The sequence below is a fragment of the Cuculus canorus genome, chromosome 12, assembly GCF_017976375.1.
Source record: "Cuculus canorus isolate bCucCan1 chromosome 12, bCucCan1.pri, whole genome shotgun sequence".
In the NCBI taxonomy this organism is placed as follows: domain Eukaryota; kingdom Metazoa; phylum Chordata; class Aves; order Cuculiformes; family Cuculidae; genus Cuculus; species Cuculus canorus.
This window is the reverse complement of record NC_071412.1, coordinates 5,977,004-5,989,276: the sequence shown is the minus strand read 5'-3', so window position 1 is coordinate 5,989,276 and position 12,273 is coordinate 5,977,004. Positions and strand designations below refer to the sequence as shown.

Here is a 12,273-nt window from a genome sequence, read left to right as displayed (position 1 = left end):
GAGTCACATTTCTGACCACTTTTACCAAAAAGGCAGCACTTGGAAGGAAACAGCTGCTCCCCCAAGCAGTTTCCAGACTGTAGAAATTTGTCTTGAAGAATAACTGATATTAACATGGACAAAATGATTGTCCCCAAAGTGCTATCAAGGAGAATATGTTCGGTTCTCCATTTCCAGAAAAGCAAGTTTAAAATGAAGAAAGTTAAACATTGCCTTAATCTAATACATTGAAGAGGAGCCGTGAGAATGCCTTCTAGGAGTATCAAAATACTTCTAAACAATAATGAAGTTAGTAAGCTTATTTGAACTGCAGAAATCTTCCCCTTTTTCTTTTCTCCCCCTTTCTTTAGGAGCCATAAGAAAGCAATTTTATATCACGTTAGTTCCAGGTATTCACAAAATACTTATTGTCAGGAAATATAGCAGAGTTTTGCTTACCATCCCAGGCATCAAACATATCAGTGATGAAGTAATCAATGAATGATATTTGGGATTTGGGGATGCTGCAAGTATTTCTGTCAAAAACTGGCATCACAACCGGTAAACCTTGCCTCTTTTCTTCATCAGTCTGTAAAAAACCACTCATGATTATTAATCTAAGACACATTTTGTTAATGAGCTTCGTTTAGCAGCAGATTGTTTGGCACTGACTAGAACATGCAGCTGCTAGTCAGATGGAGGAACCTGAATAAACCTGAAGAAGCAGCAATTTAATCTCAAGCGCCCACTCCTTTAGGTTTCAGCCAAACAGCAGACGACTACTGCCTTCCAGCATTTCCCACAGTGATACATTTACCTTCTGCATCTACCCACAAAGCTGACCATAAGTAACTTCGCACATTACTGATAAAGTTATGACTGCTTTGGAGCTAAAAGATGCTCAAACGTTCTCAGTCTCTCATGGAAGCAACATTTTGTACAACTCAAAGATGGCAAAATATCTTTTTTCTTTTGTCCTCTTTTTTCTCCCTTGAGGTACCAAATCCCAGCTGCAGCACTTGTCTTATCATTCTGCCCACTCCTTTTCCCCATCTTCTTAAAACCTTTCTTCAGCACAGCACGCTAAGGTCTTGGAGCATTTCCTGGAGTGAATGCTGTTGCCATGCTAACCCTAGGACCTGACGATCCTCTTCCTGAGGCATAGCCAGCAGGTGGGTACGCAGAAGGCACTCTTCCTCTGCCTCTTGTGATGGGAATGCATTTGCAGACGAAACTCAAAAAGCTGTTTCAAACTGAACAACTTAAATTTTTCAAAAAACGCACAGTAGAAGTTGTCAACTTTTGTCTGTCTGAAGGCATCTAGACTTGTATCAGCATGAGTAATATCCCATCATTTCAAATCAAAAAGCTGATATTTTTCACATTGTGTAATGCTGCCCAGATGTTCTGGGAGAGCGGCAGTGTACACACCCTTCTCCTCCCTTTTAAAGGGATGCTCCCCTGGAGTTCGAGCAGGCCCCTTTAGCTGCCTTACCTGTGCAAAGTACTCCTCAGAGATGCGTCCGGCCCATTCTATACACTGCTCTCTGGGTCTGCATGGGTTGGAGATGTCTGCACACTTTATCAACATACGTTTGATGAGGATACGGTTTTCAGGAGACGTGAGAACAGTTTTGATTGACTCTCCATCACCATTATTCTGTAACATTTAAGAATGAAAAACAATCCATTAGCAAGATCTCTGTGCACTTACTCAAAAGCTTTGTGCCTTTGGAATGCTTTCAGCAGATCCTGCAGGGATCAGTCCTGCTACTGGCTATCGTATTTGATGTCAAACCAAATTTGTAGGGGGATTATGAATGTTAGGCACAGCTGTGAACTAGCACTGAACCCCAGTATCTGGATTCAGTCAGTGTCTTCGTGACAGATCTCTTGGGCATCTTCGGGCAAGTCATCTAATCCCTCTATGCCTTATCTGTCTCCTTAAAAGTGTGGAGAGGATCCATTCATCATTACACACACAGTGATGAGCACTGTGTAAGCAGAAAAATGTGAGTCTCTGCTGAAATCCAAGGATTAATGGACTTCCACAGTGAGAGTTGAATTGCTGGTTTTGAAAAAAAACCAAAACAAGTCTGACTTGACATGCACGGTCATCCTCTGCACAAAACCCTCATCAGCATCAGCATCAATCATTCTGACAGCACTGCTGCTATTAGGAAAGTCAGATCCCACCTTGCCTCCCAGCCATGCTCCTCCTTCTCTTCCACTGCAGCCACGTTCGTCTATCAGTCTCTGACCTGACTGGAAATTTTGCTTTGAGAGTTTGTCAGTATTAAAGCGATATATTAGAAACACACTTCTGAACAGCCTCATCTTTTCTCTGCAAGTCTAGGAAAGTTTTCGGCCCACACACAGCTTATATTTGGTTCCCAGGCTGCACATAGAAGTGCGTCAATGGTACTCTATGTTTGGAGCCAGGATACAGCCAATATGAGGAAAGGCTCTGATGATCCAGATTAGAAGCTATTTTCTGTGGAGCTTTGATGAAGTAAGTTTCCAGAGGACAAACATTCAGGATTAAGATCTCTTAAAAAAAATACGTGTAAGTACAATATTATTACTTGATTCTTTAGGGATGGGTAAGAACAGCAATTTACACCACCATCTACTCAGAACAGAAACTCGTTGAAGGAAGGAATACACTAGACTTCTCTGGCACTTAACAAGGTCTTGGTCTATAGTCAGAGCAGTGAAGCAGCAACAGTAATAATGATGATAATGATGATGATAATAATAGTGTGCCAGCAATTCCTTGCAGTACAAAGAGGGAGCTACAAAGCAGCTGAAACATTCTGATCGTTTATTAGCACATATTTTTTGGAAGAAGGTTCTTGTGAGGAACAAAGTTCTTCCCAAAGGAAGAAACTGACAATAATTAAAAAAAAATATTATTTGATAGTATACTGGCTCTGAAACAGCAGCTTCACGGTTCCTACCAAAGTGAGACTCCCAAACCAATTCTTCTCCCTCATTTTTAGATGGAAAATACAGGGGAAAGAAAAGTAGGATGCATACATCTCTACACACATGGTAAAATTACATAAGTGAAAGCCAGACTAAAGCGACAGAAGCTCCAGAAACACAAGAAGTGTGTGAAAATCAAGCAGGGAAATCTAGTAGAGATCATTCACTTAAGGATAGTAGAGAATATCCTAGTAGATAAACCACCAGGAATCAAGAAAGGATGTTTGTTTCCGTGATCCGTTCAATCGAAGGGCATGGTTCTTCTACTTGCTGGATACGGATGTCTTGGGAATAAAATGTGCTAACTCTGCTTAGTCCCAGCATCCTGCTCAGAGTGCAGAGGTGTCTCTGCATGTCAGATGTTGGCTTCCTGTCATAGGCTTAGGTGACATCATGAAGGGAAATGGGAGGATAAAGGATGCTGGAGCTGGAAAGGATTTTTTTTCAGTTTATGAAACAAAAGAAGAAAGGAAACAAACAGAACGGCTTCTCAGCATGGCTCTTTGAACAAATATGTATAAAAATAATAAATAAAAAAAAAAATAAGTGGAACTGTCCCGTTTGGAACATGCGATTGGCAGCTCGGCCTGCAAACACTACACTGAGTCACTGCCATGACTGGAAACCAGGCCAGGAAACACACGCTGCCGCTGCAACCAGATATACAACCAGATCTGAAAGAGTATCTGCCAGCGTTTTGCTAGTAATGAGTACAGCAAGCGATCGAGTTTACCCACTCGCACGTTACAGGAACCTGCTGAACTGAGTAACTCCTGACCAAAAGAAGGGAAACATTTTGCTTCTTGTTTTCAATAAAAATTATATAGCTTTTGTCTTTCTTCCCATTCTTGGGCAGAATTTGCTGTGAACCACAAATGTTTTTGCAGATTATTCTCTACAGCCCCTGGGAGGGCTCGAGGGAGAATTAAACCTTTGTTTGATTTCTGTATGTCACTGTATTTGTTTTCACTGTCAGACTGAACAGGTCCAAGCCTCATTCTTGAGCAGCAACAGCTACTCAGCTCTCCATAACAGGCAAGAAGAATAATCTGGCTCTTCAGATGGATGCTGCTGCTCAGAAAACTGCTGCTCCCTGACTCTTGGGGCTATGAGGTCGGGCTCTGAGCACCAAACCAGGCCAACACAGAGCCTTCCAGCAGGACCTGGAGACTTTCGCACCCCACAAGGTCAGCCAGCGCAGCGCACAACACCCAGCAGCAGCAGCTCCCCTGCTCTCCTCCATCTCTTCCCCTCCTACGCTGAATGCCGCTGCACTCACCCAGAGAGGCTGCCCAGCTGCATCCTTGCAGATTTTCAGGACCTACAAAGACAAGCCATTTCTTAGGAGTACCGCAAGAAGAGGACCCCTACATGCCAGACTACGCTGCAGGGAGAGCAGAGATACGGTATGGTAGCACTGCGATGAGTAAAGGAGCTGCTGTCAAGCTGCTGTCAAGCAGCTCCTTCATCCGCATACTATTGTGTGCAGAAAGCGAAGTGTCCTGGCTTTTCCTGGCTGGCTCGCTTGCTCATAACCTGCCAAGAACTCCTCCCCCTTCTTTTCTTCTCATTTGTTACAATCGAGGAACTGAGCAGAAAAGTGTTTAGCCTAACAATTTTCCGTCCATTTTACTGGCCTTATGTTTCCATTAAAATATCTTGAAACAAAAAAAGAAAGTTTATCAGGCATTCAAATAAATGTACTAGCATGCTTCTTCTTAAAATTGTTCTTAGCAAAACTGGCTCTATGGAAAATTCCACAATCGTAAATGAATACATTTGTATGTTTTATAAAAAAAGGTCTACAATGAAACAGCTTGAACATCTACAGCTCTGGTTGCAGGCCAGCCTGCAGGCTGATGCTTCACATTAAAAGATTTTGTTTAAGACTGTTCATAACTGCCAATTTAAATTGTTTTGTTCAAGTTTCCTCACCAGGTGTCCGCCTCAGGCAAAGGTTCCCCTCTACCCCCCGAAAACTCCAGTTAAAAATATTTTGGTGGCTTCTAACTAGGAGGTTGGGGGAAATAAGCTCTTCGTGCTGATGTTAAAAATTATTGATGTTTTTCTCTTTTTTTTTTAATACACTCACATCTTTATAAGTGAGGACCTGGAATTTAGTTGGAGGGATGGTTTTGGGGTAAACCAGTCACCACCCCTGTTAAAATCTGCCAGTTACAAACAAGTTACAAACTTTGGAGAAAAAAAAGTTGTGGTTTGTGTAGACTCAATAGGGGTTGTTGTAGCCTGGGACTGAAGGGGACTCTCCGTGCAAGTGGAGTTCTTGGCTGTGCCAGACCAGGCACCGTCCAGACCCTGGTTTTGTGGCGATGAACAGGGAGTCTGTCTCTCCTGTTCTTGCAGTAAACAAAACCTGCATAAAAGCAGCAGCAGGGAAGAGGACGTTGTTGCCTGATTTGAATTGAAAAAAGGTGAAGAGAAGGAGTAAAGTGGCACAAAAGTCCTGGGAACTGTGAAGGAGAGGGGGATTGGCAAGCAAACAGAACTGGAAGAGGGGAGGAAGGCTGAGAAACAAGGGACTGGTTGAGCAAGGAAGCTTGTGCTGGAAATGGAGGAGGAAGAGAGGCAGAGCCAGTAGAAGCCAAGGAGCACAACAGTGGGTGAGAAGTGAAAACAGCAGAAGGGGACATTGGGCAGTGAAGGGGCTCTGAAGTCAGAGCAGAGTCAGTAAAAAACAGAATATGAGGATGCAATAAAGGGCAGACTGCATATAAATGGAGTCATTAAGTTGAAGAGATGGTGGTGTGCCTGTCACTTGGTAACCTTTAACAATAGCTTTACAACGTCAGCCTGCTTTTTTCACCATCCTTCCTTTATTTGTATTAGGCTGGAGACCAACTGTGCTAAGCCTTTTTATGACTTAGTTACTAGATGATCAGTCTAAGGACAAATGTGTGTATGAACTAGTTCTGGTTTTCTCTAGGTTTTGGTAGCAGTGAACAGGCACTTATAACAAAGTGTAGATATGTCCTGGGCAGTGAATTTGACTATTACAGAAGCTCCAATACAGCACCCACAAAAGTCAGCAGTATTAGTTTTTCTGTGACTTTAAGCCACATTTTGCACCATGAGGCTACTTCATAGCCACAGACTCAACAGCCTTTCTCCTCCTTCAGTCAGTAAAATCAGCATCCTACTGGGACTCTGGCGTCACATTCACACAGTTCTCATTAGCATTGCTGGGTGCCAAGAACAAAGCTAATTCTAGCACATACTCCTGTGGACAAAGGTACTCTCCTCCCATTAAGCTCCAATTTGCTTCTGATGGGTGAACGAATAAGACTTGTTCCTCTCCCACCTTCAGATAATAAGAAGACCCCTTCCCACACTACACAAAACAGTCATGAATGTCGCTTACTAAAAACATGGTAAGAAAACACAGAAAACCATTACAGCTCCGGCAGGACATTGCCACTGATGCAAACTTTATTATAACCATTTCTGAAAATCTTCTCTGTGCAAAAACCATTCCAACAAAATTATACCCTGCTCTTACTGGCAACAAAACTGCTGGTTGAAGCTGTTATTGAAACTGGTGTGGTTTTTCAGAATGAGTTCTTAACAAGCAATTTCATTGTGTCCATGGGGTTCCAGATGGCTATTGATTATGTCTATATGATACATAATGCCACCGCCATCTATTTTGAAGATTAAAAGAGAAAGTAGACAGAAAACCCATGAATGCTGCCAGGCAGCACTGAAGGCCGAGGGCTCTAATTTCCAGAGAATGCGCCATATGGCAGTCAATATACCTGCCCTTATGCTGCCCCACCAGCAGTTCCGTTCCCGTTGTGAGTGAGGGAGCAATTCAGCTTCTGTTCTAAGGCAAATCTTTGCAGAAATGGCCAACAATAATGTCAGGTCATCCCACAAGCACTCTCTCTGCGAGAGTGCCTGAGTTCACCAAAATGCCATTTTTAACAGGAAAATATGCAACCCAAGGTTCTGCTCCCAAGTACATTCTAGTACTACAATAGTAATAGGATCCAAGTGAGTTTCACTCATCCTCAAAATGTGTGATGACCCATAAGGGCATTCAAACCCCGAGGTGAAAGTCACATTTCTAGTCTCTTTTTCTCCACATTTCTGATGAACTTTCTCAGAATACCATAAGGGGATTTCCTACTGCAACGCTATCCCAGTGCCTGCTTGGTCGTTTTAAGGAGGACTTGCAGTGTTGCTTACCCCATTTTCTTCTAGCGCTGCCAAGGGTTTATTAATGCTGTTGACGAATTTGTTGACATGCTCAAAGTGCTTTGTCATTTCTGTTGCTAAGACCATGTCAATAATGGCTTGGCGAAGGGTTCGATATTCATTCCTGTTTAAAGAAGGAAACAATTAAGAACGCTGACTAGTTCACAAAGGGCTGCTTGCTCAAATGTCTGACAAAAATGCTACAGACCATTTCCATTGAAGAGAGGTGACGGGGGAAGAAAGAACAGTAACAAAGGCTTGGGCAGCTGCATCTATGCTGGATAAAGTACCCTTTGGTGTGCAGAGACTTATGTGCTAGAGACATGACTGGATCTCTAGGAGAAACAGTGCAAGAGCTGGTCAGAAGCAGAGGCATCAGCTACTCAGGAGGGCTGCCAGGATCTGCCACACCAGCACGTTCCCACGGCTCTTAGTAGAGATGCTCGGCAGTGGCTCATACTCCAGCCAAGTTTTCAGCAATGCTTTTCTGCTGTATCTTGGGGGTCTAAGGCAAAGGCCACATCCTCATCTTATATGTCTTTCTAGGGCTGGAAGAACAAACTCTTGCAATGAGGCATTTAATTTTTGACTGATGCTCTGTTCTATACTTCTTCCACCCAACAAATATCTACCCACTCAGCCACAGCTTGTCCTGTACGTCCTATGACACAAGGCTACAGACATGCTAACATTACGATTTACGCTAGGTTCCCTAGGTAGGGTCTGCCTTCTTATCCATAGGAGGATCTGAAACTATGGGATTACTCATAAGTCTGTGCAGGACAGGCAGAAGCACACAACTGGTTAGAAGCAAACATCCACAAGGGCTACAGACAGTTATCCACAAGGCGCTGCCCTCCTCGAGGATGCTTGTTTGCATTATCCTATGTAACACAGCAAAAAGGGAGAGATGTTAGTGGGCAGACAAGGACCCTGAGTTTCAAGCTTACCTCTCCATGTTTTTAAATATATTGCATTTGTCATCCCGGGTGGTGAGCTGGAAAGCCAGGGCAGCATGATGGCTCTCCAGCACTGCAGTGTCATTGTAGAGAATCGCTAGCTCACTGCCAGCATTGCACAGGAAAGAATTTGTTCTTCCTGGGTGATCCACGTCATGGACTGTGGCAGCAATGAGTGCAGCAACCTCATCAATCGGATCCAAAGTTTGCTGAAAACAGAAGGATGCTTAGCTTTCCTGGCAGACTCATTAGAAACACTACACTGTCCATAAGATTAAGCCCAACTGCTAAGGAATAAAAGCCAGAACTCTGCAGATCAGTAAGGATCAGACGTTCTACACAGAACAATGGAAAATTCATTATAAGCTTCATTGAACACTGCAGGACTTTTTTTGGCCATTGTGTGTCTCTTGAATTTTGCCTTAGCCACACCTTTGACAAAGCACATCAAATTAAACAAAGGCAAAGTAATAAATTAGCTTGTGTTTTCTAACAACACAGAAACCACTTTTGCTTGGAGTTAGGCTTGGAAAAAAAGACCAATGCTGCTAAAAATTATTCTATTTCCACCAGACTCCCTCATTTCTTTTGGAAACTTAATGTGTCCTAATCACTTTCCACTTACACGCTGGCTAGGTTTAGAGTTTGTAAGGTATGTTTCCCATATATCTACTTCTATAATAACAGTGTCCTGGAGCTACAGCTAAAACAAATTCTATGAAGAATACTTGCTGGTTTACATCCATGGAAAAATTGCACGACTCTCTGTTCTACTTTCTGTATCAGATTCCAGTTCTCTTAGCATGCTTCACTCCATGCTTTCGGGCTACTTACATTGGTCATTGCTTTATGTCTAATTATATCTACTTTACAATGAAAAATAAAACTATTTCAGTTTTAAGGTTTTAATTTTGTGTTAATAGCATAAAGGAGAAAAAGAACCAAACATCTCAGAAATATATTGTATAATTTGGAAACTAGCCTTTCTGCTGTGTTTATACTGGGCTTTTTGTGAAGGATCACAGATACAAAATGGTTATGTTAAAAATTTTAATAAAATGAAAGAGAAACAAGAGCAGAAATGTTCCCAGTTGAATCTGGAAGCCGGGAAGATAATTTCCGTTCCAATTAGCTTGAATTTGAGGTTCAGATTCTCTACTGGCTTTGACAGTACCATTCACTTCATCCACCCGTTCCTTAAACACCTCCAGTCGCCTTCCCTGGAGGTGTTTAAGGAACGGGTGGATGAAGTGCTGAGGGACATGGTTTAGGGAGTGTTAGGAATGGTTGGACTCGATGATCCAATGGGTCCTTTCCAACCTTGTGATTCTGTGATTCAGAATGGTTAGACTTGGTAGGTGAAAAGACAATCCCTACTCTACTTTACTCTTCCTGAAATTAATGCAGTGTCTTTACTTGGATGAAGCTAGGATATTATTCATTGAGGACTGTCAAGATGGTCTTGTGGACAACAAGAAAAGGCAAAGAATTATTTCTGCTCTAGGTTCACAGCTAGCACTGCCTGAAATACTGTCTGCCGTGTGTTAGCTTCTTCTTTCTTTCAGCTGCTGCTCACGGGATTCTATTTTTGTGGTATAAAGTTAGGAGAGAGATTTTTAGAACAGGCTCTCCTCAGAGGGACACACTGACCAGTACTCAGTCTGGCTGAGAATTGTGCAGATGGAAGTGATTCTGAGAATACTGCTTCAATTTGGGAGCCAGAAAATTCTTGCAGGCAAGAGCAGAGGTAAATTTACTGAAAAAAAAATCTTCTCTGTGTGAATTTGAGTGACAGAATCTGGTCTTCTGTATTTAGGTTAAGTTGAACGCCTTACAACACAAAAGCATCTGGGCTGTTACTTTGAAAAGATAAAGAGAGAATTCTGAACTTTGAATCTGCTCCTTCTGCTGCTGTAACATTTTTTTTTTTTTTTCCTATGCCTACAGAGGAATGGAAATAACATTTTGGAAAAGGGGGAGGCAGTCATGCTTCTGTGGCATTGAAATGAGTCCAGATCTGGTCTGGTTTTCATAGATATTCTTGGGAAGACCAGCTAAACCTATGGCAAATCAAAGGCTGAAAATATCCAGTGAAGTTCTATTCCCACTTGGCACACAGTATTTGTAAATCAGCCTCTGGAAAGCACGCTAATGAGCTGCAGCTCCAGGTTAAGGGACTCACTACAGTTTTAATGAGCTGTCAGAAGCTTGTTTACAGTCACAAATGTCTCAGCCAGGTGCCCATCACTAGCACAATCCTTAGGCAGGCCAATTCAGGGTAGGAATTTCTATCCAAGAATGCAACTCAGAAATACGTACCGCCACTCCACTGCATACACACGCAACCACTGTTTTAATTCCCCTTCTCCAGTCTGCCCTTGGGGCATGTGAAAACAAAGGTAGCTCTGATTTATCCTGGTTATCAGTGGCTCTAATACAGCAGCGTTATGATACGAGGAACTTTGACAAGTAATCTTTTTCAATACTACCCTCCAACACAGTCTCTAAGCCTCAGGGCATTTCATCCAGTGGGTGATATGGCTTTAGAAGCACTAAGCCTATTCTATGGCCCATATTGTCGTAGGAGTCCTGCAAAATTACCATCACAAGGCATAAGAGATAGTGATTTATTACATTAAGTCTGTATTTGGCATGTACCATTAGTAAAATAATTGTGCCGTCAGCTCACCTATCTAAAAAAGTTTAACTATACAAAGTTTTGTTTTAAAATGAGGTTTTCTTATGTTCCCACCAAGATAGGCTCAATTCCTGTAATATTACTATCCATCCTTCCGCACATAGCATAAGAGAGATTTTAGAACTCATGTAAAGCAGCCCAGTTATTTGACCTCAGAGTTACTCAGCTGGTTGGCAGTAGGTAGACATTTGGATCTTGGCATCTTCTTTTGAGAGATCATCCTTTGATCGTATCAGCTTTTCCCACCTACACTGTTTCTTACAAATGTGGACTTACCTTTACTCTTTCTTTAGACAAGAAATAAGCAGTGGCATGTAGTACATCTGCTGAATGAGTAGAATTATGGTAGGAGTTGGAGGAATGGTAGTTAGCTTCAATAACTTGCAACCACGACCTCAGAGTTGTTTCTGAACAGTTTAGGAATTCACAGATTCCAAAGCGAGCAAATATTTTGAGACCCAGATAAACCAAAGGCCTGTGGAGAAAAATAAACACAAGGTTTCAAAACAAATGAAGTTGAAAGAATATTACATCGCATAAATAGTATGAATCTATACAGGATTTTTAACCAATGACATGTCAGATTAGGACTTGTTACAGAATTACAATCCAGATCTGCAGAAATATTCAGCCTACCCTTCACATCCACGCGCTCAGAATCATGCCAGTTCCTGACACTTCCAGGAATATTAAAAAGCCTCTAAATTGCTGCTGTACTCCATGTAGCAGTGTTTTCGGGGTTGGGGATTCTGTGTTGGGTAAACGTACACTACACTCAAAATGTGATAAATTAGCAAGTACTAAACTGCGCTTGAGAGGAGGGAGGTAATCTTGCTATTAGATTAAGTATATCTATACTATACAATGCTACAATCACTATTCTTTCTGCACTGCAGAGCTGCTCCATTTCTTTTATGCCCACCCTTGCAATCTTCCACTGCTCACTGACTTGGCATGCAACAGAGGATGAGAGCTGGAGGTAATCTGGAAGCAAATGACTGGGCCAAATTATGCAATTTCTAGAAGACTATAAGGGCCAAATGAACTTTCAGGCTAATCCAGCCAGAGACCTGTCTCCAAAAATAGCCAGCTCACTGTATTCCAGCACTCTGGCTTCTCCCAGGTCAAAGTGGACAACTTCAACCCAGATGACTGGCAGCTGAATGAATATCAGAACAGAATATATCTAATCTGAAGCCTGTGAAAGTGCAATATGTTTAATAGAGCAAATGAAAAAAAAAATCAAGTTTTAGCACACTAGCCTTTTTCCAAATCCAGTTAATACCGCAGTCTTTTTGGCCAATATATTTTTTTTTCCCAAGAAGAATGGGCATAGTGGTAAATACTGCCACATGTGAATTCTTAAAAATAGATCTTAAACACATATTTTGATGTCTTACTTTGCTGCTTGATTCTAGATGCCCCAAGGACTCA

At 42.0% G+C, this 12,273-nt stretch overlaps 1 protein-coding gene across 2 annotated transcripts in view; it reads right to left on the bottom strand.

The window, feature by feature from the left end:
- PDE8A (phosphodiesterase 8A) overlaps positions 1–12,273 on the bottom strand; it is a 158,817-nt gene that overhangs the window by 1,961 nt on the left and 144,583 nt on the right. For both annotated transcript variants that reach the window (XM_054078152.1, XM_054078150.1), the window contains exons 17-21: positions 11,116–11,314; positions 8,133–8,350; positions 7,174–7,306; positions 1,475–1,639; positions 439–568 (exon numbers count right to left, since the gene is read on the bottom strand). In XM_054078152.1, the coding sequence (XP_053934127.1) occupies positions 439–568; positions 1,475–1,639; positions 7,174–7,306; positions 8,133–8,350; positions 11,116–11,314 (845 nt within the window). The remainder of the gene's footprint in view (positions 1–438; positions 569–1,474; positions 1,640–7,173; positions 7,307–8,132; positions 8,351–11,115; positions 11,315–12,273) is intronic.